This window comes from Grus americana, chromosome 4, assembly GCF_028858705.1.
Source record: "Grus americana isolate bGruAme1 chromosome 4, bGruAme1.mat, whole genome shotgun sequence".
NCBI classification, from domain to species: Eukaryota; Metazoa; Chordata; class Aves; order Gruiformes; family Gruidae; genus Grus; species Grus americana.
In genome coordinates, this window is record NC_072855.1 from 7,181,541 (window position 1) to 7,208,963 (window position 27,423).

A 27,423-nucleotide genomic window follows, 5' to 3' on the forward strand; every position below is an offset into this window, starting at 1 on the left:
GAGTCAAGTAACTTGTAAAAATTCTTGGGTTAGTTTCTTTTAGTTCACACACATAAGGTTCAGAACTTTTTCCAGCAAGATTTGCTGTTGCAACATGCTCTTATTATGACAGCTTTTATTTTTAGAAATGTTGAGAATCTCTTTGGAAACTATTTTTAGGTTGTCTGCTCAAGTATGCTAGTGCTTTTTATTATTGTTTAATTATTGCAAACATAGTTTTGCTTTAAAGTTGTTTTTATTTCATGACATGGATTTTTTTTTTTTTTTGAGTGAAACTCAAACATACAAGCTGTTCGTTTGCTGATGTATATAGTGAAAAAGTTTGGAAACAGGAATCTTGGGGCCAGAACTGAGTGCTTCTCAAGTGAATTTAGATTCAGCTAAGGCATGATTTAAGTGTGGTAGTCATGTGGGATAAATTCACGTGGGTAGACCCTCAGATTAATTTGTCAGATGCCCTGGGTGAGTGCTTATTTGTCAGGGTTTTACATAAACCATAAAGAAGCAGTTAGTTTAAGTGTTAAAGCTGACTCCCTGCAGAGAGGGATGCTTTGCTTCATCCTTTTTCCAATCATCTGTCCCCTTCTGTTTTTTTGAGTAAATCTTCTCCGTGCATCCCAGCTGCTGAATGACAAAGCGGTGCAAATCACCTTGCCTCATTTTTTGATCATTTATTACCTAGAAAGTAACTTCCAGCATTATTTCAAATTATCCAATTGCTCTGTTTCTCTTTTTCCTTCACTAAAATCTTGACATTCACAAGGCTCATGCCACACTGTAGAGGCCAGTTTAGGAAAATATCAGCATGCCTGTGATTTTATGAGGACTCCACTGTGGAGAAATTGGATATATTTGTGTCCCAAGTCAGAATGACAAGGGTTGAATGAAATACACGGAAATATTTTAAACTAGTATGTTAGTGGTTCTTTTCCTGTCTCTGAAATGTCCGTTTTCTACTCAAGCAAAAGAAATAAAATGCAAAAAAGTTATGAATAACGTCTAATTGAAAAGCCATCCCTGGTTTTAGATCCTAGAGCAGAAATTAACCATGACAGCTGCTTCTGGAAGGTATTTGTCAATGCTATTATGCAGAATTGTGAAGAATGCTGTTTTTTCCTGGGAGACTGTTATCAGGAACAGTTATGTGTTTTGCCTAAAGACTGTTACTTCCATTGTTTTTGAACTTTACACCAGACACACTCTATCACAAAAATAATCACTAGTCTTGTGACAAAATAAACCGTTCCATTTCTTTCTTTTTTTCAAGGCACCTCATTATCAACTTTGGAAGGAAGTTACATTTATAAAAAGATAAGTCATGTAAATAAGCTGGAAGAAATCTAATGAAAGTCCTTTGTCTTCTTTGGCAAGCACAGCTCCGTTAAACCATGATTCTCCTTTGAAGCTTCAATTACCTGACTTACCAGAGCTGGAGCAGGGGAGAAAAGGCTAATATTTTGGAACAATGTGCATGTGTGTATGTAAGGGGAAGTTATTACCTTTGGGGGAAAAAAATTAAAATCTGAGCACGTTTACAGATCACAGTTTTATAGTTTTGGCCAGCTGCTTAGAATCACAGGATGAAATTTATCCCTGATGTGTCTCTACTGTAAGTAAGCGGAGGAGCAGGGCCAGTAAATGCTGTCTCTTGAATCACTCCAGTGCAACAGCACCAGAGATGCACATGCCCCATTCCCTTTCTTACACGCACGTGGGTGCATGTGGGTGCAACTCACACTTGCACCCACTCACGTCCACATGTGTTTGGGGCTCCAAATGCTGCCTTTATGTCATGCACATCAGGAATGCCTTACGTTGCTCCCACACTAGCGCTCCCTAGACTCTGTTGCACAGGGTCCTTTTGATGTTTTTCTTTGCCACCATACTTATGTCAGTTCGTCCCATTTCGAGGTAAATGTCAAGTTCCTCTCGGTGTTTTTTTGGCTATGCCTCCACCACTGACTTCAGTGTAATGGAGTGATGACAGATGCAATAAGACTAGATATCATGGGGAACAGCATCCACCTAGCCACGGTGGCGTGAAACTCTGTGTGTCTTATCATACATCTTAGAGTAAATCAGAATAACTGAAGAATCCCGAGTATTTGAGTAAAATCACCCCTGCTGAGCTCTGTGCTGCTGCAACTAAATTTCTGCTGCCTGGAGATCTTCCTCTAAACTCAGCCAGACTGCAGGAGTTGCCACGGAGGGGCATATGACTTGCAAGGCAGTTAGACCTCTCTGCCTTCTCCCAAGTGACACAGAGCCACGCACTTTTTTATTCTCCTGCCCTGCATTCAGCTGATGTGCCAGGGAACCGTACACATGCGGCTTGCCACAGATTTCCTACAAATGATTTTAATCCTTCTGAAAGCCCCCCATAATTCTGGGTTGTATAAATAACCTAAAAAATAAAGGCTAAAAACATGGATTTTCTGTTCTTCATTGGAATGCTACTCTGGTGTAACTGAGAGGAGAATTTGACCTGCTGTATCCGTTTTTGCAGAGTTCAGACCGTAATTCCAGGCCAGATTCTAATCTGTGCTTCTCACTCATATTTCACTGAAGCTCTCAAAAAAATACACACGCTGTGGACTGCAGTGCAGCATTGCAGGCAGCGAGTGACTATTATCTGGCCTGAAGGGTCTTCTGGAAATAAAAAAAAAAAAAAAAGATAGCGATCAAATTGCTGAAGCGAACAACTGATGGGTGTTTTAAGTCTTTAATTTGTTTTCCTTTGCTTGGAAAAGCAGAACGCGTTTGTCTTTAGAGCAAAAGGCAGTTATTGATAGCGCTACTTAAGTGAGCAAAATAAAATGCTTGCAATGACAGTTATCAAAGGTTAGGTCCCTGGAGATAAAAAGCTTTTGTGTGCATGTGCACTCCAAACGCAATCTTTCTATGGGCCTACATAAAGTATACAACAATGTGCTTCCCTTCTGAACTTTTTTGGGACATGGTATGGAAAGACTGTAGCAGTCTTCATGAAGTCAAATCCCAGATGGGTATTGGTTTCAAAGGGAACGATGACTAGCCAGTATGTTAAATATTTTAATTCAGTAAAGCCTCCTGTTCTCCTTGATGTTTGCTAAAGTTACGTTCAGCAGCTGTAGAGGAGAATGTGCACAAGAAACCGAAGGAGAAGCCTGTGTCCTCTCCTCTTGCCTAACCAATAAATTTTAGCACTGAGTAGGCAGGCACAAGCCCTCCTCACCTTGGCCCGAGAGGTTGGGAGATGAGCAGTGAGAGGTTTAGATGGAAGCGGAGCTGCGAGCAGCTGGACCAGGTGCCGCTGGTGCTCTGAAATGTCACTTTAAAGGCTATTAACATAGTGAAGGCTTTTGAAGGCTACTGAACTGTTTGTAGCATAATCCTTCCGCTTTTCTCCTGGAGGACTCTGCATGTTGTGCTAATAGACACTTGTGCGGATGAAGCCCACCATGCCCATAGCTCTGGAGAGAAAAATTGCAATAGGTGCCTTAACAGCACACGCTTGCAGATAATTACCGTGCTGTAAGTCTGATACAGGCAGGCAGTTGGGCCTGACCTGCCCCATTTTTAGGTAGAATTGAATTTTCCCAGACTCCACAGTTATCTGGATCTGGGCAGAACTTCTTGAAAGATACGAAATTATTAATGGTAGGGGCGAGGGGTTTTCGGAGAAAGGTTTGTCTTGAACTTCTTCACATTGCCAATACTTTCTGCAGTATTAGAGAACAATCCTTTCTGCATTATTAGAAAGTTGTTTGCCAACAATTTTTGGAGAAAGGGACTGCTTTTGCAGTCAGCCAATACAACAGCCTTTCCTCCAGAGCAATTGCACTGGCTTTTGGGTTCTTTTCCTTCTGCTATTTTTTGCCTTCTGTAGAATTTGTCTAATTTTACTTTGCTTGAACTGTGAATCAGGGTCCTTAGACCTGTAGATTATCCCAGCGGATTTCAGGCAAGTCCTGATACATAGCTGATTTCTCACTGATGCCCCACTTCTCTCTGAGCACTGGCTTGGCTCTGGTTTGTCCTCCTTGGCTAGACTGGAGTGAAGGAGGCAGGTACCTACTCCTCATGCTGAGTATGCAACCGTTGAGACAGAAGAAAATGAAACTGCTATTTGTGAGCCTGGTTTTGCTACTGAAAATGTTCTCAGCTGTGACTTTGCACTACAGGTGTCTCTGCTTTCTTGTTCTGTAAGTTATGAGGCATTTAGCTCATTTTCCAAGAGCATCTCCTTTGCTTTTCACAGGCCAAAGCTCAAATGTGTCATTATGCACGACGCTGGGCTGGTTAAATCAGCTTCTTCTTAACAACAATTTTTTCAGTGCTGACTGTTTGATCAGCTTGTTTCTTTGCATTTTAATTTACTGCCAGTTATGTTTTCCTTGCTCAGAAGCAGTAATGTATGACATAAAAGCCAGCTCTGCCCTCCCTCGTGGGCTACACTTGTCAACTGTGTTCATTCATAGCTGCTGCCATTTAATAACCAGTTCCTGCTCTTAGATCCTGAGGATGTATGATTAAATAACCCAACAGTCGAGACCTGCAGTGAAATGCAGTGATTTTGCTGGAAAAGGCGACCCTTCGATTTATCTTTCACCTTAGGGAAATGGCAAAGGTGGGAGGTATTACACTAGTTGTCCAGTCCCTCTCCTTGCGTGGAGTATGACTGTCTAGACAATTAAATTCTCACCTTTCTGAGACTAGTTGATGCCTGCTGAGTTCGAATCAAACAGCATTTCATCTCTTCCCACTGGAACCTTGCCTCCTTGTCTCTGTTGCAGGATTGTCACCCTTTTATCAGGCAGGATTGTCACCCTTTTTGCCCATGCTGGAGTGGATTCACACTGTCCACCCTTCCCACAGGGAATGCTGAAGGCAAAGCATTTGTTATTTCCTCAGCTCTGGTAGACAAGAGGATTGGATAGATTCCTGAGAAATATGCTCTGTGGCCATGGCAAAGATGACTGGCTTGTTTTTAGATATCACAAGCACAAAGAAGCACTTAGGGCCAGGTGGTGTTTCTCTTACATGGAGTAGTCCCTTTCCCAGTAGCACATGGGAACTCATTTGTGTCCTGTCTGATTTGGTGAATGATGTTGGAAGCTTGTCCTTTGCTTAGATGACAGAAGCACAAACCAATGTCTATATATCTACTGTATGCAGACAAGCAATAACATATTTTGGAAAAAAAAAAGTTTCCTTTTAAAGCAACGATTGTAATAACCATGTTCCCTAAAAATAAGAGTTTTCTGGCACAAGCTGCCAATGGGGCCATTGACTATGTATACAGATCAGGATTTATCATAAGGCCTACTACTTGTTAAACTCAAAAAAACCCCAAGGTGTAGATCAAACCATGTATCAAAGAACTTGCAGAAATAACCTACATAACATATGTTGTCCTAAGCAACAAGTTACTAAACAGATGGTTTTGCATCTTTCACTGCCGCTCTTTGCATTGCTGCTGCTAACTACGTATTTCACCTTCCCGTCCAGAAATACTCCTGTGCAGCTATGCTGTGATTTAGATTTGGTTTCAGGCATAAACTTTGAAGGGTGGTAATTTTATCCAGGTTTTTTCCCTAAGTAATTTGTATTGTTCTTTTTACTGAGACCTTCTACAGCTTATGCTTTCTGTTGCCTTTTTTTTTTTTTTCTTTTTTTCTTTTTTCTTTTTTCTTTTTTTTTTTCCTTCTGTGGCATTACTTCAATCTTATTAATATAATCCCTTTATAATCCCTTAATATATGATGGAGAACAGTTCAGCCCTTCAGGAAGATGCCATTGGAAAACAATTTCAGGTTATTGGGTCACATCCATCCTTTAACATTAATGTTCTTCATCCATTCTACTTTGAAGCCAATGAAACATTTTAATTGGCTTTAGTGTACTTTGATCAGGCCTGTGATAGTTGTACAAGGTTGCTGTCATGCTGTACAGGGTGTTGAAAGGAATTTGTGTTTACCCTTTCTTCTAAAGGAATACTGATGTTGTTGTTAGTTATTACTAACTCCTCATAGTAGGGTCCTGTTGCACAGCTGGTTGTGGACAGTTGAGCAACCCTTGCCCAAAGAATATGTAATCTTAGTAACAGCGGAAAAGGCAGAATTAATAGTACCATGGGTAAAAATTTGAGGCAGTAAGAGGAGTAAATAACTTGCTTATTTTTACTCAGAGGCACTGGGCAGAGCTGAGAAGCAATCAGCTCCTCTGTGCCTTATACCTATGCCTTATCCTTCCACCAGTTGTTCTTGAACACACCAGCTACTCCCATTTCAGATCAGTGGAAACAGTGTACGTATCTGAAAGCCTTTTGTATAGGAATCAGTTTGCCCATTGCTATGGAGCAACCACAGAGAAACCGTTTAACAGTACAAAACCCACATTGTATATGAGATTAGGACAGGAAATATGGGATTGCAAGTTGAAACTGCATGGTAAATTTAAGTGAGTTATAAACACTGACTAGAACAACATGCCTGTCTCTGCATCTATGCTCGTACCAGAGAGGCTCACAATTTGGCTGCATTTATCCTCATATTACTCCCAGTTGGTGGGAACCTATTGCTCCTGGTTTCACAGATGAGGTCCTGGGCCATCAGCAGGGAAGGTCCCCTCCTCGGCGGTAGAGGAGATCCTAGAGCCTGGCTAGTGCCATGCCATCTGCTCTGCTTCTCCCCTTCGAAGGTGAGGAAGGGCAAGGGGCTTTGATAGCTTTCAGATAACAGCTCCTTGAAAGTCTCTTCTGAGAGATGTCTCCTGAACAATGGTCATATGGTGTCCTTACCTATGGAGATGGGTATGTGTTTCCCACTTTACTGTCTCCAAATTAGCTTTTTAACATTTTTTTTTTTGTTTAAATCAGTAGCTAAAAATGCTTTTTCACTTTTTTATGCTTTTCCTTTTTAAAAAAGGCTAATGGGGAAAAAAAATCTGTTTTCAGAGGTCTTTTTTTTTTCTTTTGATAAGATTAACCCATTGTTTATAAAGCAGAAAACAACACAATTTTTCCATTGAGCAAGTAAAAGCACAATTACTGTAATGAATAATGGGTAATTAACCCTTCTTGTCTGGAGGAGATAACACATAAGACCCACTGCACTACTTTCCCTGTGGAATAAAGTAGCAGTGGTATTTATCCAAGCCAAACACTGAAGTTTTACAATCAGTTGTATTATTATTGCAGTTGTAGCATTTTTATAGCCAGAGCAGAAGGCTTCTGAAATTAAGGTGATATTTAATCGTCTTAAGACTGCTGGGCACCAACTAACCACTCATGCTATAGAAAGGAGATAGCTGCCTTCTGCTCTGCTTTATACAGAATTAATGCCACACCTCAGTTTCTGGGAAGTTTCCAATGCAGTTTTCATTTGGAATATGTGGTCACTTGAGTAACATGCAGCTTAGAAATAAAATAGAAGCAATCTTCTGCTTCATTTAAAACATAATCCTAAATTCTGCCAACTTCAGCCTGGCAATTTGGTGGAAAGGTTTCAATATGGGGCTTTGCGATTGAATGTCATGTTATGAAGTTTCTTGCACCTCTGGTGTACTGACAGTGTGGTTGCATTAGCTCTTGCTTGTGAAGGGGCAACATGGTGCATCACCTTCTAGACAGCTTCTCTGGAGAGCCATCCTAGCTGCGGGTTGGGCAGTTGACTTGGCCAAGCTATCCTTAGGGATCAATGAACTTTATGTAGACCGAGCCAGGACTATGTGGGCAGGTTTGAACAGAGGCAATGGAAATCTGCCTGCTGAGCTGAACAAACTGGGTTGTGCAGGAGGGCCAGCTCTCTCTGTTATCAGAAGGTCTTGCGGAAGACACTTTTGCAGTTTGAAATGCTGACAAATTATGGTTAGAGCAGCCAGAAGTCAAATTAAGGAAGATTCATGTGGAGACTGATATAGTTTTCCAACGGTACAATTTTTGAGTGCTCAAAGAGCAAAGCCAGCACAGTTAAACCCTGCTTTCCTGCGGTGTTATCGCAAAGGGGACTTGCCAAATCACCCTGACTTGCCTCCCCTACATGGGACTCCAAGGGAGCACTTGGGTATCAGCAGGGGCTGCCGCTGATAGAGGATTCAGAGCATATTGGTGATGGGGTCTCTAGCCCTCAGAAATGCATCAGACAGCAGATCTTAGTCCAGGATTTTACTGTAAAAACTGTGACTAATCTCTACCTAGATGTGGTTGGTTTGGAAGTACATGGGGATATGTAGTCAGACTTCCTTGCAACAGGCTGGTGATTGTTCAGTGAGATATTGGGCCAGTTTATTACACGTCATGCTGACACGAGAAAGTCCTGGTTGCCTTGAGCGCTCAGAGATTCAGTGACTTCAGCAGGGAGATGCAGTATCTCAGGCCTATTTTTTCTTACAGAAACCCTAGCCACAGATATGATCCAAAAATCCATGTTCTCGCTAGGTTCTGAGTAGTCTATCTTTTTTTTTTTTCAACAGGAGTGGATCTGCTGTTTTGTCTTTTTTCAGATTTTCATAGTTATAAGACTTCCTACATCATATTCTTTAGCACAAGGATTTTTTTTTCTGTTGTGGATGCCCAGCATTTCCAGCAGAAATACAAACAAAACTATATGAAGTCATTGCAAAAGCATGGCTACTGCTGTTTGGCTTGTCCTCCTCTGTTATCTTCCCTGGGCCTGCAGAACCAGTCAGATATGCAGACCACAGGCTGAAAACCGGCACCACGTCTCAGGGTCCATGCCAGGGGCTTGCTTCTTCTCTTGGAAATTCCGGTTTTATTCAAAATATTCCTCTCCTTGGTTGCTTCTTCCTCCTTCCAGTGCGTCTTCTTTGGAGCAACCCCTCTCCAGCGTTCCTTCCATCCCACTGCCATGATGCTGCCTTTATTCCTGGTCGAATTACTGAAGCCGTTCCTCCTCCCCGGCAGCATTCATGCATCCCAGCGCAGGGTTTACCCCAGGCTTCCCATTGCGTAGGCCCCTGTACTGCTGCCAGACGATACTTGCAGTATATGCTGCGGGTGATTCTCTCAGCCTCTGGAATGAATTATTTTATTGCTGCCAGCTTGTCAGAGAAATCAGCTTGAAAGCTGAGCCAGAGAGCAGTCCTGGGAGCGACCAATTCAAAGTGGAAACAAGTCACCATTGAGCAAAATAAATAGGGGAATGCATCAGCTGGATAATATGAGCACTGATTTATAAGGGAGTTTCAAAAGAACCAATTAGGCTTCAACAGGGAACCAGGTCTTATATTTAAAGCTCATAAATATACAAATCATGATATTCTAATTAAGCGTTGTTGTTTCCCAGGTTTTTGGTTTTTTAAGGGTACAGTTTTCTGTTTAACCGCCGTTCTTGTAAAGATTTGGCATGGTCTGGGACATTTTTCTCTTCTTGGTTACCTCGCAAGGAATTTGCATTCCCACTCTGTGCCTGCGCTTTGGTGTGCGTGCTGCCACTGAAAAGGCTGTGAGCCATAAATAAAAGAACAATATGACCACAAGTACCCCCTGCAGAGGAAAAAGAAAGACATGAGTAAAATAATATGCCAGAGAAAATCGGAGACCAGATAATTTATCCACCCCTAATTATTTCTGGGCCAGAATGAGGTATTTCAAATAGTAAGAAAACAACTGTCTTATTTTTTTCTAGTGATTTCAAAGCATTGGCCTATTACAATGCGATTCAATTTTAGTTGGCTGTTTGTCAAGAAAAAAATCACCAAAGGTCACTTCTGCACCGCAGAATCAACTGCATATACGTTTCTGAAGCAGAAAGCCTATTTTTTTTCATGCGTTTCTGACACTTTCAGCCATTCAGACTCCTACATCTTGAAAGAAAACACATCTCAGGTGTCACATTAATCTGGTTGGTGTGAGATTATGGTTTGCAAATTGTTGATTTTGGATATGGATGCCTGGTCCATTTAAATGACTTCAGCATAAATAGTAATAACAGACTACAGTGGCACAGGCTTTCAGAAGACGAGACAAAAAGCTGTGCTTGTTAAAACAAAAAGATACCCCAGAAGCAGGAAATTTAATATTATTAATGAAAACAGAAGGAATTATTAGGAATGTTTTCACACGACAGAGTCCCTCATTCAGGAAGTATTACCATGGGGACTTTACCAAGGGGTCTTGCAGAATCTTCTTCCCCGAACGCGTCTGCAGCACTGCAAACATTCTTCCTCTCTAACCTATGATGTATTTGTAACATTTGCATGTAATCTGTCAGGCAGGGCCTCTGCTATAGAGCGTGGGAGTTTTGGGCCCGTGGGATTTGTGAGGCTACAGATGCAAAAGTTGAAGTCAGTCAGATTTGTGGCATGGATAGGGGTTTCCCCAGTGTTAGAAGTGAAGAGTAAGCCCTGAGTGCGCTGCAATCTGGCTGTGCATGGGCTATTCTCACAAGGTTTCCGTTTTCAAGGTTTGGATGCGTTTTGGCTCTGGAGTTCTTCTTTTAAGCTGATCGTCTGCAATTTTTCAAGGTTCACCCACAAGTCATAATTACCCTAGAGGACAGCAGTACATGGATGCAATGAAATGCATTCATAAAAGTGCTTGTTTTAGCATTGATGGGGCTCTAACTGCTTGTTATCTCTGAGCATGATTTACAGGGACATAAATGTAGCATCTCAGCCTTACACATTCATAACTCCTTCCATCAAAAAATCTCAAAGCATTTTACACACAGATGTAACCGGATAATATGTCCTGTTGTCTGTGTGGCATCTCCAACATTGGTTATCATCATTCTAAACCATATGCCAGGGTCTAGAGTATTCCCTGAAGTATTTTACATGGGAGGAATACATGTAAATAGAATATCTGGCAATCTATGAATGGCTCACAGGATTTTAATCAACTGCACAGTTTTAAAATTGGCATTTAAATCCCTCTCACATCTGTTGTTTAAAATAGCCAACAGCGTGTGGGATACATTGAGTATGCAATATTCATATGAGTATGTTAATAATAGTATACATTATCACAGTGAAAAATAAGGTGTGTAACTGCAGTGCTCACTAGAGTAAGTATTTAGAGGTTTTAGAGAAAGCACTGTTTAATAGTAAGAAAATAAATATTCCACACACACAAACAGATAATACTGAGATATATTCTCTGTATTTTGAACAGAGGACTTAAATGTTCCCATTTGCACCCTTGGTGCACCCTGTGGCTTCCATTGCTCCCCAAGAGCAGTCCTTATGTGGTAACTTGCATAGAAAGCTAATAAACTGCACCTGCTTTAGCTTCTAAATATCAAAGAAGGTGAAATCCTTCTTGGAAAAAAGTTGATGGATCGTCTAGGCAAGGTCATAGGTGACAGCTAACTCTGGTTAGGTGTTAGCTAGCTCTGGTTCATTGACAAGCACTGAGTTCAAATTGCAGCCCTTAGCGTGTCTTCTCAATGCATTTGTATGGTCTCTGTTCCTTTGTTCCCTACCTGCAAAAGAGTATTACTCACGCAGACTCTCTGCCACTCTTTCTTCATCTCTGTAAAGCCTCCAAAAGAAGTCCAAGATATGAAGCGCACTAAAATGGGGTGCGTTGTGTCTCTGACTGTAGAGGGTTCTGAGTGTTGGGGACAGTTGTACCCTCACTCTCCAAAAAATGCAGTAGCTCTGCAACTGAGCACCCAAAAGCTGTTGAATTCTACCTAAAATAATCTTGGGTTTCATGTGTTTTCTTAGGTAGCTTCTGTCTCTGGTCCTTTCTGGTCCTCGGCTGGTTGTCATTCTCATACACTGCTGGTCAAGTGCTAGGACAGGCATTTTTAAAAAAAAAAAAATGCAAAAAACACAAGGGAATTTAATTCCATCCCACAGGAATGACTGTACTACACTAGTTATTGTTTTGAAGTATGTTTTAGAAATTTGTAATAAGAGCATTGGGATTATACAGTTAATTGTGGAGCAACCATTTTTACAATTTGTGTTTTACCCCACATGGAAAGCTATAATTTACTCCAAGTAATTAGGTTAGGTTTAATTTTGGCGAGACATAGGCCCATATTATCCCGTGTAATATACTGTAATCCTCATGTTAGGTAGGGTGCCAAGTATTCCGTTTGTTTTGGGAGCCAACAAAATTGCCACTTGTCCAGAGTTGTTCTTGGACAGAATTGTGAAAGTGGTAACATTTTGCTACTTAAACCAGTTTATTATTAGTCTGACAATGACCCAGAGATATATGTATCATTCATTGAACATTATGTAGAAGGTGTATGGCACTTCACTAATAAAAATATGTATTTAGCAGCATATGGGGGCAATGTTGAAAGGCTTGACATCATCAGACACCGAGGCTACTTTCTATCTTTCATGACTGGACCCCAAAATCTCAATTTCTTTAGCTTCCTGTCATGCTATAAAGTGTAGTGGTCAGAAAGATTACACCACTGCTGTATTGCTATTACACTACTGCATAATGGTTTGTTAATAAAATATAAATTTAAGTTAAAAAAAAAAAAAGCTAAAATTTGTTTTTCCTCTCTACCCTTTCAAATGCCTTTTCTGTACTTTCTGTCTTAGTGGTTTACCTGTCCTTTAGAAAGTCTATTTATCAAAAGATATTTGAGTATATAGTCATAAGTTTGTGGCTGTTGAGGGGCTGACAGCTGCAAATGATATATTTTTTTAAATCCATATTTGTTACATATATGGACTGTTTTCTGAAATAGTTCTCTTCTGAAATCTGAGAGGAGGGATTCCCTAACAACATTTTGCGCCTTACTGAATATAACTAACATCTTAGACACTGAGATTTCTATATGTTCTGTAATGCCCAGTTAAAAGCTGTCATTCTCTGTTGATTTCTTAGCACTTTTACCACTTATAGGTGCTGTTATTTCTTGAAATCAAAGTTAAAACATAATAGGCTAATGATGGATCTTAATGAGGTGTGATTTTTTGCCTCAAGCAAACACACATGGGGCTCACTTTTTCCATTAAAGATGCTAAGCAGCAGTCCTCCCTGAGAGTTTGTTTTGTTTGGTAGTTGTCATACTGAATAGGATGTTTTGTTTTCTTCCATAGGAGATATTTTTACTTTTATACCAGAAGACTATGAAATATGTAAACCCATACAGAGTGTTTCAATAATTTTCATGCTGGTGTTGAAGAAACAGCTGGATCCACATTCCTGTCTGTAAAGTCCAGTATTGCAATTCCCAGTTCATCGTGATGGATTGGGTAATTCCACACTAAGGAATTAACTCAGTGTTTGGAAGGGACAGGACTGTACAATTGATTATTTTTGTTTGATTATAAATGCCATCCAAAAATTATTCCTGTACTCAGTCATTGACATATATGACCTCTCTTTCTTTCCAGCCCCTCTGGAACTTACTTTGTGCTGTCTATTTTGACCACGTGAACATTCAGGGAGATAGAACATATATCGATGATGTTCCTACACATCTCGCTGAAGGAAATAATAAACATCGATCAATGCTACTAGGAAGGGGAGTGATAGAGGTATAACTTTATGGGGACCAGCAGCTGCGTAGTGGTGAAAATAGATGGCTGGGAGCCAAGTCTTATCAGTTTATCCTCAGCTCTGCTGTAATCTTCTTCTTATCATTAACCTTGCATTAGTCCTTTCAGTGGCATGCCTCCCTCCCCCAACTCTAAGCAATTTAGGATTGTTGAAGATGGAATTTTGGCCTATGCTCTTGGGTGGAGTGTTCATACCACCTCGCTTTTGGCACCCACTGTATGTGGCTGAGACTCCCTCCATCATGTCGTTTGCAGTCAGGGAAGAGAAGTAGGTGTCAACCTGACCTTCTTTTCATCCTCACTCCTAACTTGGGCACTAGAGTTAGGTTTCTAAAGTAAGGATTATTTCAACACCTTTATTTGTCAGATGACAAATTACGTAATTCTTCCCAATGTTTATAAACTTAGAATAGAATTGTAGAATGGTTTAGGTTGGAAGGGACCTCAAAGATCATCTAGTTCCAACCCACCTGCTGCGGGCAGGGACAGCCTCCACTAGACCACATTGCCCAAAGCCTCATCCAACCTGGTCTTAAACACTTCCAGGGATGAGGCCCTTGCTTACTATAAGTAACTAATGGTTTATTATTATAAATAATAAATGCAATAAAATTGTTATAAATTCAGATAGGCTGATCGGTGTTATAAATGAAGCTTCGCTTCTCAACTCAATAAAAGTAAAAGACCCCCATCATTCTCCCACCAGGTCAAAACAGGTGGATGCTAAAAAACATGTTTCTTGAGAAACCTTAATAGCTGTGACATCCACTCTGTGCCTGCACTACCCAGGCAGTAAACTCTTTAAACAGGATCTGTCTTTAGTGCTGTGTGTGTGAACAATGTTTAATGTACTGGGAACTTGTCTCTAAGAAATCCTTGATAATAGCATGGTGCAAGTAACAATTAGAAAATACTGGGAAATATTGTCAATTTGATCAAGGAATAGCTGATTGGTAATTGCTGTCTTTTTGGTGCTACTATTTCATGCTCAGAAAGTGCTGGTGACAAGGCAGAAGACTAACCACTCATCTTGTTCTCTGATTTCTTCTCCCTTTCATGCTCTCCAGTAGCAGATCAAGAGTATAACCGCAGACTGGTGCCTGTGGTGCAGAGCTCTTGGGGCTGCTGTCTGTGTGTGCTGGAGCATGCTGATAAAAAAAGTAACCTCAACAACAACAACAAAGAAGGAAGAATTGTTTTCTTGCCCCCTATGGAATGGAAACCTGAAGGCAGGCGGGAGGTCCTGGTGTCTGGAGGAGTCGGCATGGCGGAAAGCCTGTGATTGCCTTTGTAATGTAATTTTTATAATGGTAGGCCAGGGAATTGCAGTGGTTCAGTGAAAAGCTCCAGCAGTTTTTCCTTGTGGTTCTTTGTGTGGTTACAGCAGGAGCTGGAGCATCACTATGTGCAGATGTGCCATGACTGAGAATGTGTCTCAGATGACTTTGTGAGCTGTGTGGGTAGTGATAGACCACAAGGAGCAAGGGAAGACCTAAACCTTCAGGAAGGCTTCTCCCTCCACAGCTTTATGGGAAGTGTTTGGGGAAGGAAGGGGAGAACGAGTTTTAAAGTAGGTGCAGATCTGAACCAGATACAGTGTCATGGGGACAAAGAAGGGGAGGAGAGAGGTAAACATGTCATGCACAGGTCTCGTACTGCATGGACTCAGAAGAGCTCCAAAGTTCCTTTGTATAGATATAACCAATAGAGAATTTTTTTATGGTCTTCAAGGATTCCTTTTTCATGAACTTCCTTGTCTGTTGTGCTGTTTCATTATCGATCATATAATATTCACAGTAACAGTGAAGGGGTTACTAAAGCTCTCTTTAAGAACTAGATGAACCAGCTTTGGCAAATGGATTTGCAAAATCTCTAGTTCAGCCATAGTTAGACCATTATAATTTTAAGTGTTCCAAAGATTGAGGCTGGAAAGCTGCTTGATGGAAAAAGACCTGGGGGTCCTGGCTGACAGCTGGCTGAATATGAGCCAGCAGTGTGACCAGGTGGCCAAGAAGGCCAACAGCATCCTGGCTTGTATCAGAAATAGTGTGGCCAGCAGGACTAGGGAAGTGATCGTCCCCCTGTACTCAGCACTGGTGAGGCTGCACCTCAAGTACTATGTTCAGTTTTGGGCCCCTCAGTACAAGAAAAACGTTGAGGTGCTGGAGTGTGTCCAAAGAAGGGCAACAAAGCTGGTGAAGGGTCTAGAGCACAAGTCTGATGAGGAGCAGCTGAGGGAACTGGGGTTGTTTAGCCTGGAGAAGAGGAGGCTCAGGGGAGACCTTATCAACCTCTACAACTACCTGAAAGGAGGTTGTAGTGAGGTGGGTGTTGGTCTCTTCTCCCAAGTAACAAGTGATAGGACAAGAGGAAATGGCCTCAAGTTGTGCCAGGGGAGGTTTAGATTGGATATGAGGAAAAAATTCTTCATCAAAAGGTTTGTCAATCACTGGAACAGGCTGCACAGGGAAGTGGTGGAGTCACCATCCCTGGAGGTATTTAAAAGACGTGTAGATGTGGTGCTTAGGGACATGGTTTAGTGGTGGACTTGGCAGTGCTAGGTTAACATGAGTCAGTGTTAGGTTTGAACATGAGTCAACAGTGTGCCCAGGCTGCCAGGAAGGCCAACCGTATCCTGGGGTGCATCAAGCACAGCGTTGCTAGCCAGTCTAGGGAAGTGATTGTCCCACTCTACACTGTGCTGGTGCAGCCTCACCTTGAGTACTGCGTGCAGTTTTGGGCGCCACAGTACAAAAAGGATATAAAACTATTAGAGAGTGTCCAAAGGAGGGCAACAAAGATGGTGAAGGGTCTAGAGGGGAAGACATATGAAGAGAGGCTGAAGTCCCTTGGTTTGTTCAGCCTAGAGAAGAGGAGACTGACGGGAGACCTCATCGCAGCCTACAGCTTCCTCACGAGGGGGAGCGAAGGGGCAGGCGCTGATCTCCTCCCTCTGGTGACCAGTGATAGAACCCAAGGGAACAGCATGAAGCTGCGACGGGGGAGGTTTAGGTTGGATATCAGGAAAAGGTTCTTCACTGAGAGGGTGGTCAGGCACTGGAACAGGCTCCCCAGGGAAGTGGTCACAGCACCGAGCTTGACTGAGTTCAAGAAGTGTCTGGATAACGCTCTCAGTCATATGCTCTGATTTGGCTGGTCCTGTGTGGAGCCAGGAGTTGGACTCAGTGATCCTTATGGGTCCCTTCCAACTCAGGATATTCTATGATTCTATGATTCACAGTTGGACTCGATGATATTAAAGGTCTTTTACAACCTAAATGATTCTTTGATTCTATGAAATAGAACTTTTTCTTCTTCTGGGTGACTATTCCATAGTCTAGCAGATGCCCCTCTTGGGAAGCTTTTACATATGTTCAGTTTAAGTACTCTCATTTTCTATCTTATTATTTGTGTATTAATCCCTTTATATGCCTAAAATACCCTACTTTTCTGAAGTTCCATCTCTCCACCTTACACATTTACCTCTCTAAGGAAATATGTGATCTCTTTCCATACCAAAGCTTTTTAATCAAGCCTAAACAATAAACCACAGCATTCTTTAGTGGTCTGCAAGAGAACAGGGCAGGGATATGTGAGTGTTGGACTCCCAGCAGACATCACAGTATTAAGAAGGAATTGGTGGTAAAAAAGTTAGCTCAGGTGCTGGTAGCAGCTTATGCACAGCAGTGCTACATTCTCTGTGGGCTGCTAAAACTCTTCAGAGAAGTAGGGCTCGTTTGCCTGTGCTGTTGGAGCTAGATTGGTACCAGCCCATAAAATAAACTGGCTCTGATATATCTACGCTACCCCATAGTCCCTCCTTTCATTCTGTGGAAGGAGTTGTCATCTTTGGTCTTAAAGCAGTCACTTCTGATATATGTTCACCTGTGTGTTGAGGCGTGGGAGGCAGCAATTACCACCAATTAAGAACTTTTTGTCATCTACCGGTAATAGGATGGGCCTGTACGTCATCATAACTTAAAAAATGTGAGTTAATGGATCTAGCTAAGGGCAGAAGTCTTGTTTCTTCACTCCCCAGACAGGGCTTTGGTCTACAGATGTGTGGAGCCTCTCCAGTGTTTCAGGAGGCAGGTGGGCTGCAAATGTTTCTTTTGCAAAGCATCCTGCTTACAGAGTGATTCCCAGTGCTGGGGCTGAAGTGAAATCCATGAAGATTTTTGCATGGAAATTCTCACGAAAATGGCCAGAGCTTAAAATACCAAAAAAGCCACTAACACAAACATTTTTTATTTTTATTTTCAGGAAATTCCAGTATCAATACCTCTGGTTATTTTTGGCCCAACTGGAATCAAAGGCAGTAGGCAGTAAAGTCTTCAGTGCCCGTTACAGAGGCAAATTCTCTGCCAGTAACCTTTTAGTTTGTGTTGGTTTTGTTGGGTTTGGGGGTTTTCTTGAGCAAAGCATAGTGTTCCTTGGCTATGTGCTCCTCTGAGTGGGTTTCTTCTTTTTCATCTTGAGGGGTTTTGTTTGGCTGGGCCCAAGGAGAGGGGTTTCCTCCATGAGATCTTTTTTCTTCCCTCCAAACATTCCTGATCCCTTTGCTTTCACTGTGCCCTTCTCAATAAATTCTAAACACATTTTCTGTCCTTTCATAACATCAGCACTGTTAATAAAGTAGGTGACACTGTTAATATAGTAGACAGGTTAAGGAAAGGTGAGCGTGACATGAAGGGTTGGTGGAGGAACTATGAAAAACATTCAAAATAGTGTCTAAGATTTACACCAGGTTTGTGTTAGTGGGATGAGTTCATTGGAGTTCTGCCCTGTCTGCCTCTGGCAGAAGGGAGGGTTCAGAGAGGAGGCTTGCTAAATTACCCCTCCATGATGGGAGGAAATTCAGAATTACTGAAGGTGAGGACTTTGCATCTTAATCTTTTTCATGATTTCAAATCAGCCTTGCGATTCAAAGGTCCTGAAGCCATAACTCAAACCTCGCAAAACCACGGAACAAGCTGAAAAATCACAAGATCTCAAAAATTAGTGTTTTGTTCATTTTCCTCCAAGATTTTAGGGTATATTTGTGAGGAGTTCTTCTTTAAAATCACAGATGTTAAGAATTGTTATTCAATAGCAAAAACCATTAGATCCTCCAGTAGTCACTTGCCAAGATCAAGGTCCTCCAGAAGCACCCCAAATATCACAAGGCAAGCAGTAAAACCCTGGCAGCTGGCAGTGGTAGTTTTCAGATGGAAATCATGTGCTAGCCAGTAGGTTGGGATGTGTTTCCCTGGCCATTCGGGGTTAATACCAGCTGAAATTCTAGTGAAACCTGGAGTGTTAATCCACATTAAGGAGATCTGGGGAAAGCAAGTGCCTTAATCCCCGCAAAGCCAGTGATAAAGTTGTTACTGCCTGCCTACATGGACCATTCATCTGGGCATCAGATGAACTAGTCGGGATAGCAGAAGACTCCCCCCAGAAAAGTATAGAATGATCTTTCCTTTGTGTTTCCCCTTAAATTCCAGCAAGTATTACAGGAAATCCAGCATTTAGCTGAGAGAAACTGCATAGACCTACTTTATCAGATTGTACTTACTTTCATGTGTGTTTATCTTCTATCTACTGCACCATCAGGACTACTGAAAAATAAATCCAATCACTTCCTGGTCTAAGTTTATGGTGTATTCCCACCCCTCAGTTTTACTGGTTAGGCTCAGCAGAACAAATTCTGATTTAACTCTTAGGAAGTTCCAAGACCCACCTCCCACAAGCAACTTGTGTTTTGTCACTCACTAGACGTCTGCAGCAGCGAAGGACATTGGGGCACAAATATGATGCGTCTGGGTAAACGCGAGAGTCAGCTCTGAAAGCTGGAGTTCAGAGAGATCTCTTTCATTCATCCATGGGAGAAGGCCTCATTATAATTGTTCAAGCCTGACTGGATTACATCACTTTCCCCCTCATTTCACTCCCTCCCCACTTGCCTCCCTCCTTTTATTTACACCCCTTGTTCGGCGGCAGCGTTGAGCGGGGGCTGCCTTAATGATGCATGCTGATCGCTTCATTCCCCGTTGCCCCCCCATCGCCTCCCCCAGCGCTTTGAAGCGTGCTCAGGTCTCAGGCTCCAGTTCAGAGGTCACTTTGTTTATTTATGCAAAGCTGGCTCATCTGTGAAATGGGGCTTTCAAGGCCTCTGACATCAAAGACTCCAAAGCTGGTCCCATCAAGTCAGAGCAGGGACGGGCCTTGCATTATAACAAATTAAAGCAACTTTGTGAATCATAGAGAAATATTACGGCTAGATATTTGCTTCAAAAAATTGGGCCGTTGTTTTGACTCGCGGTTGGATGCTCAGCACATAGTATTGGCCTGAAAACCAGTCATATGGCTAAAACACGAAGCCTTCATGGAGAGTCTGTGGGTAAATAAAATTTGATACCAGCTCGGTAACAGTCTGTGAATATTTCCCATCAGTTTCTCTCAGAGCCGGACCGTTATGAAGAATTTTCCATTTGTTTTAACTTTTAAGAGGGAATGGAACAATTCTGCTATGGTAATAAACAGTAACTATACCTCACTTATGTGCACTCTTTGTCCCATAGGATCCCCAAAGTGTTTTGTCAATTGGAGTTACATACAGAAATCCCTTTTCTGCAGAAGTCCAGCCTGCTTTGGGACAGGGATAGACCAAAAGGACGCATGGCAGGCAATATGCATATAACATCAGGCTTTCTGGGATGAGAAAGGGCAATTTGGCCCATGATGTCAGCAGGGATAATCAGGGCGTCATACGCCCAGACGTGCCTAGTCTCAAGCCAATCCCATGACTGCCTGTTTCAGCCTGACCACACACTTCCCCAGCTCAGCACCAGCATCTCAGTCCTGTGGCATCTCAGACCTAGGAGCCAGCTTGGAACAAGATCCTGAAGCAAGAGGCAGTGGCAGCTGGGGATCACGCCACTGGGATGACATTCCTGAACAGCGGGTTGATACCTCTGGACCCATCCCGGCCCTGGCTTGTACGGCCAGGTGCGGTATTTGAAGGGGAAGGGGCTACATGAGTTTGTCCCCCATCTCCAAATCTATCACCTGACATGATATCGGAGCCTTCCACTTCAGGTTTCTTGACCAGCCAGCATGCTTTGTAACACCAATGAACCAAATTGTACAGTGAGGGCACCTAAATCATGCATATGTTTTCTTAGCCTCAGATACTCGTCACATAAAATTAGTCAGTGATTATTTTTCAAGGCAGGTTTTCCACTTCGTCTTCCAACTGGCTGCTCTCCTAACCCTGTGATACTGTCCAAGAAGTCCAGTACAGGATGACCTTCCAATATAGGTCACAGAAAAGGGAGCTTATAGGAAACTTCAGCAGCTCATCCTTCTTAGTACTGCCTCTTGCGGTAATCTGCTGGCAGCAAAGCTGGCAAGGCAGCATAGCTTTGGCTGCAGGCTGATTTTTTTGTATGTACTTATCACCCTGACCTGCCTGCCTCTGAGGGAGGTGACAAGAGCATGAGTAAGGAATTGGCTTATTAGGTCATTTTTGAACATAGCTAAGACTAATGTGATTTCTGCTACTAACTCATTGTTTTGTATGCTGTTCATACATATCTGAATGTGGCTCATTTTTTCAGGTCCACTCTCTGTCTAATAAGAATATTTCCAGGCCAGTTGCATTTGTAAAGCTTGGGGTGAAATGCAAACAGCAGGTCTTCAGATCTGGCAGATCTGACCAGACTTCAGACTGCAGGTGTGGGCTGAACCAGATGTCTCTGAACTTTCAGGAAATTTGGCTTTGCTTTCAGTGTCATAGATCCCTCCCTAGGAGTGAGCAGGCTGACCAAAGCGTGTTTGTGGTACAGAAAGATATCCATCCTTGCTAGCACAGGGAATAGAACAACTGCAAAAGTGTTTCCCTATCCTAGAAAACCACTTGATATTAAAATTAAAAAAATAAGAAAGCTCTTCAAAACAGGGAGAAACAGATTCTTTCCATGCAGCCACAGTACTAACTTTGGATGCAGCAGGTGGAAGTCAAATCTTGGTGATGTCTCAATTAGACAGGGGTCTTCCATCCTAAGGGTGTTCCTGAGATATCTGTCTCCCACAGGGCTGTTCCACTGTATGTGACAATAAGCTCTTTTTTTTGGCACTCTGAGACCACAGGTCAGAGCTTAAAACACTCACGCAAGGTGCAAGAGGGGAGGTTCAAATCCCTCTCTGAGTGCAGCAGAAGAGGGACTTGACCCAGGGTCACTCACATCCCAGGTTAACGCTTTATCGTTATATCGCTGGCTATTCTGCTGCCTCACTCACACTTTTGATCGGGGATTCCTGGACTTCAGGGAATCTTCCCAAAATGAGTTTCATCCAATTTCTGGATCTCATGAGTCAGCTGTTTTTCCTACAGTTCTCAAGTGTGAGTGTGCTCAGATGCAGTGACGCTGAAGGTAGGAGCCCAATTCCCGGCATGTTGCAGCTGGAAGGGAGACTGCTGTAACATCGCTTCCCCAGAGTAGTTTTGCTCTACATGAGTTTCCACGTTTATGACATTTCCCCACCACCACCGAAACTTCTGCTATGTGTTATTAACGCTACCACATTCCTAACAAAAGTGAAACCAGTTCCAACGGATCTAAACCAATATGTCTAAATGCACGCAGTTACTTATTTCAGTCTTACTCCTCCACCAAATTATCTATTTCATAGGCTCAGCATGGTGGCATTGGTTATCCTGATCTCTTCCCCCCCAAATTATTTTTTCTGGGTTTGGTAGGTTACTCTGCAGGTTTGCAATTTGGCAGGCTCACAACCAAAGAAGCATCTTTAAAGGATCAAACAAATTCAGAGCAATTTTACTTACATCAAAAGCTTGGCAGCATGTCAAGAGGTGTTGAGAACGCCAGTCAGTCCTTGTGTGTAGGCAGGAGGAGCGCACATGGGCTGACATACTGTAACATGAGGCAGGAGGCAAGGGAGGATATACTGCTCTTTGTACATCAAGCTGAGTAGGATTAAGATATAATTGACAGAACATCGCCACTTAAACGTCTTAACCACTTTTAAGATATTCGGCAGTTAACAATGGGCAGGAATCCTACATCTCTGACCGCAGTTTTTCTTTCTCCATTACCAATACATTTTTCTAACTGTGCTAAAGGATTTACTGAGTTCTCTGTCAGACAGCATCCAAGATTTCATTTGTAGCACTACTGATATTTATGTGAAAAATTGTACAAGTGCCAGAAGATAATCGATTCAGTATTTTGACTGAAAGGAGTCAATCTGTCACATGCAAGTCATCACGTATAATGGGTATATTTGTATTCCCTGCTTTCAGCATGCCAAAGCTGTAAAAATATATTTGTGAAACGCAGCACGTGGGTTACCCGTCTCCTCTGTAACACAGGCTGCGGGCCAGCCTTGGCAGAGTCTGGACAGTATGTTTGCACTCACAGAACTGTGCAAGAGTTGACGTTTCCTGAGTGTGACTGTGTTTCACGCTGCTCCCCTGTGGTTTGGGCTGGGAGCTGGCTGGAGCCCCCGGGAAAGTCTCTGGGTTTCCAGGGATGCATGGAGGGCAAGAGGGAGGTGGGAAGGGGCAGTCAGCTGGAGTGAGCTGCCCAAGTAAGAGCACGGCGTGCTGCTGCCCTGAAAGTTTTCGTTTCCCCTCAAAGTGACAGCTGCACATACCTCCAGGGAAACTGTGCTGAAGTAACCACGAGGAGAAGGGAAAAATCTGTCAGGGGCGAGGGGGGACAAACCCATATGGCATTGCAACCTCTCTGCTTAAGGGACAGCAGCAAACGAGTTCAGAGCATGTGTCGGCATAAAATGCCCCATGCTGAAGAGACGGGTTGATTTTCCAAAAGAGTGGAAACTGGGGTGAGGATGGGGTTAAATACACATTCTTCTCTCATAAAGACTGCACGCAAGTTTATTCACTAAGCACTGTTTAAGCACAACCCAGCTTCTGAAATGACTGTAAAAAGCTCTACTATTTGTATATTTGGGGGGGGGGGGGCCCTGCTCATGTATATGCTAAGTTTTTCCTCTCTGCTGCAGAGATTACAGCAAGAAATTTCTTCTCTTTTGCTCATGAGACCTCTTCCTTATGGGTTTTAGGAGCTGGACATGTGGAGGGATTCATTCCTTAGGTCAGGTGTTTCCACTTCTCTTGATTTTTATTTTTTTAATGCCACTGCAGAGCAGTTCCTTACTGAGGTGAACTTTTCCCAGCCTTCACTGACCTATCTCTGAAAATCAAATGTCATGCACTTCAGTGCACTTCAGCTAGGAGCTGAGTAGCTCTTGATCAAGATCTTCACCTCACATCCAGCTGCCATATGGGGCTGAGCCACCTGTACAGCTCAGAAGTAGCCTTGGAAGAGCCATACCTTGCTGCGCTGTCACCCGTAGGTGCCCAAAGTCCCTCAGGTGGACTTCCCTCCTGGTGGGATGCATTGCTATAGAAGGATGCTCTGAGCTGAGCACTTGTGCAGTAGAGGTCAGCTGTTCCTGGAGGAGGAAAAAACCTCATATCTGGGCACTGCAGAGGTGTGAGGCCACCAGCACCGCCCAGGGTACACAAAGAGGCTCAGAGCACTCCCCTGCTCCCTCGGCCCTCGTGGACACCTTCTAGGTGGCCACATCACAGCCGCAGTTTGAGGTGGGGACTGCTGGAGAGGTGGGGGTTTCACCTTTCGGTGATTTCTATTTCTCCTAGCACTACAGGGCACAGAGTTGAGACCCTGATGCTGCTCTGTGGTAGTGGTATAGACAACTAGAGTGGTAAGGGACAAAGTGGCGTGTTGTTGATACAGGTGGATGGGTGGTCTTAATTAAGATAACAAAAAGCACAAACAGCTTTTCAATTCAATATTGCTTTCTCCAGCCATAGCTTTGCATTCAGTATCCCTTGAGGGCTCATTTGACCCCAGACCTGCTTGCTTTCCTGATTTTGTATGGAAGCTGAAAGGAGAATTAGTGGCCCTAATTCCACTACTTTTACTCTGTGTGACTGATCACATAAGTCTTCCCACACCTCTTAGGTTTAATTAGCTGTAATTTTGATTTATACCATTATTTGCATAGAAGGTACAACAGATCAGCTCCTCCTAGGGAACAGCAACCTGTAAACATAAACAAAGAGGCTTTTGTCAGCTATTAATGGAAACATTGATTAATCTCCCATTGCTTTGGTAGCTGGCCGAAAAGCTCATAAAGCAGCAAACTAAATTGTTCATTAAACTAACCAGGCTGTAAGTGCCAGGATGTGGATGCAAATGTATGTTGAGTGTGTTTCAGCTGGAAATGCAAACTCCTGTTATCATACTGCTGCACTGCAGGAGACCTTCTTAACATCTTCCCTTTCCTTTCCTTTGCAGATGATGCCAGCTCAGGAAAGGATAGCCAGGTACCTGAAGGCTCCAATGGAGAATATGAAGATCATTCTGGGAAGCAATGGGGTAAGAAGCAGTGTATATTTTTGGTTTTCCTTGGTTCTTGGTTCAGTGCTGTTCACGCGGCACATTTCTCAGTTGCTGAGGGAAAGGAAAGGCAGAGCGACTGGAGTGAGTTCTCCCTACAGATGGTCAAATAATAAACAGAGCGTCAGCTGAACGTGTCGGTGTGAATGGATCCCATCCAAGGGTCCTTCTGTGAAATGCAGTCCATGGTCCGCTCTAGGGCCCCCTGCCATATACCCCAGCATGGTTCTCCCTTGCATTTGTTTTTCTGGGCAATGACTTTCTTTTGCATGTGCAGCTATTATAGCTTTCATAGACTCCCTATAAAAGGCATACTGACTTTTACAGCAATATTTCCAAAAGCCTTCAGTGCCAACATAACACTGCTCCCACTGAGGGCAAATGGGAGGTCTGACTTCACTTCAGGAGAATTAGCATTAGGCCAAAGCTGAGTATTTTTTAAAATTACCCTCTGTTTTAGACACCTGCATGAACTTCTCTAAGCCCTGGACTGTTCAAGCATAGGATTTTGATGCTGTTGCAGAGCTTTGGGGAACTGCTAAAATCTCACTTGGAATAGGTTCTGAATCACCGCAAGACTTGTGGGTCCAAAGTTTGGTCCAAGCACTCCTTGAAGGACAATAAGTTGTCAGGCTGATGCCAAACAGCTTTTGGCCATTACCGACAGGAGTGAGATGTGAGTTTATAACCTCAAGGGACGAAGCACAGCATTTCCATTTTGCTCTTGCAGTACATACCTCCTTTTAATATAATACAGAGATGGCTTTGTACCACATTCGTGGCCAGGGAGTAACCTCATAGCAATGGTAGGGGTGGAACCTGTCAAGCTTTCACCGTATGAGTCCCCACCACTTGAGCTGAGGCCAGTTTACTGCAGGAGCTGGCAAACAAGAGATGTGGTGTGCTGTGGTATAGTCCAGTCCACACCTGGAGGAGGCAGTACCATAATAGCTTTGAATTACAGATTCCTCTTAGACTGAGCCTGCTCTGGGAGAGGAAGGACGCCACTCATTCTGGAAAAGGATGAGAACATTTTAGAGCTAGAGAAAGGGTAGCTTAGATAAACTCCATGTCAGGAGTCCTTCAGGAGGGATTCAGCAGCTAGCAAGGGAAGCTGCCGTCTCTCAACTCTTCATTACCCTGATGGAGATAAAGCAGACATTGAATGCCATGGCAGATGTGCTCCTGGTAGAGCTAGTGAATGACAATCAATAGAGCAATAATATTATGAAAAAGATGTAAGCACTACTAAAATTATTAGTCATTGATAATCTCATATCAGATTGTGTCTTACTCTGTTCTGCCCTGGCTCAGTCCTTCTTTGTGCTGCAGAGTGTTCCTGCACCTCTGCTTTCTCCCCTTTCCCTCCTTCCCTCCTGTCTCCTCTCCCCAAGCAGGGAAATGGCTGGGGCTGGCCACACACCCACCCAAGCCCTTTCCATCCAGCGGTGTTCACCAGCAAAGCGCTGCTGTGAGCTGGTGTGCAGGGAGGGTTAGTGCGTGTGTCTGCAGGTCTCTGGAGGATAATAGGTGAAGGAGCAGTTTGTGTTTGCAGAGTCCTGGGCCTTAGAGAAGTGGGAGAGGAGCAGCATGGTAAAAAAACCCCTCCACTTTGCTTTCCAGCTACCATCATGGAGTGGTATCGTTGGGGAAAGCTCCTGCCCCCACTGACCGTCACTATGTGGAGGCAAACGTGGCGGATGGCAGCAGCCTACATCTTTTAGCTGAACACCTCAGTTTGTAAGAGCAACACCTGACAGGAGCCTCTGGGACTAATCCATGCACCTCAAGGTGTCCTGTGGGGAGAGGAGACTGCTGAATTCCTTCCCAAGTCTTTGTGCCAGCAGCCTTCTGTTTCATTTAATTTTCATTAGCTTGAATAAATCTTCATGGTAAACAGCATTTCAGCAAGGAACCCATACACAACACTGTCTCCTTGTCCCCATCCACTTGTGTTTTCCCTTGCTCTTGTGTGTGGCATAATTTATACTGTACAAATGGGCGGTTCATGTTTATGAAGCAAACGCCAAGTGATGTGGAGGAGAACAAGCATGTGAAGTATAAATAACACAGAGGCACTTTGTGATGGCCTTTGCTGGCACTCCAACAAGCAAAACTTCTGTAAATGGTACAGATTTGGGGCAGACATTTATTAGCACCAGCTCCAAAGAGACTTTTTCTGCCTCTCACACTGCTGCTTCTCCCTCTTTCTCCTTTGTGCTTGCTTGGTCTCTTTTTGTCTCTCGTGTGCGTGTCTGTCTCTTTCTCCTTTCTTGTTAACTGGCTTTTCTAAACTTGTCCAGTTCAGACTTTTGTCAAGGAAACATTCAGGACTGTGTAAATGGTATCCGGTTTCAGCATATTGCACGCAGCCTGGAGTAGCTTTTGAGACCACATAATTACTTAACCTTCTTTAAACAGAAGAAGAAAAAAAGACAGAAAGAGCCAAAGAAGTTTAGCTTTACCTGTAGTTCGGTGTGTATCTGGG

The 27,423-nt window shown here is 43.1% G+C and overlaps 1 protein-coding gene across 5 annotated transcripts in view; it reads left to right on the forward strand.

The window, feature by feature from the left end:
* The window catches only part of FGFRL1 (fibroblast growth factor receptor like 1), a 186,149-nt gene that overhangs the window by 142,668 nt on the left and 16,058 nt on the right, over positions 1-27,423 (forward strand). For all 5 annotated transcript variants that reach the window (XM_054824854.1, XM_054824852.1, XM_054824855.1 and 2 more), the window contains one exon: positions 24,834-24,914. In XM_054824854.1, coding sequence (XP_054680829.1) covers positions 24,834-24,914 — 81 coding nt within the window. The remainder of the gene's footprint in view (positions 1-24,833; positions 24,915-27,423) is intronic.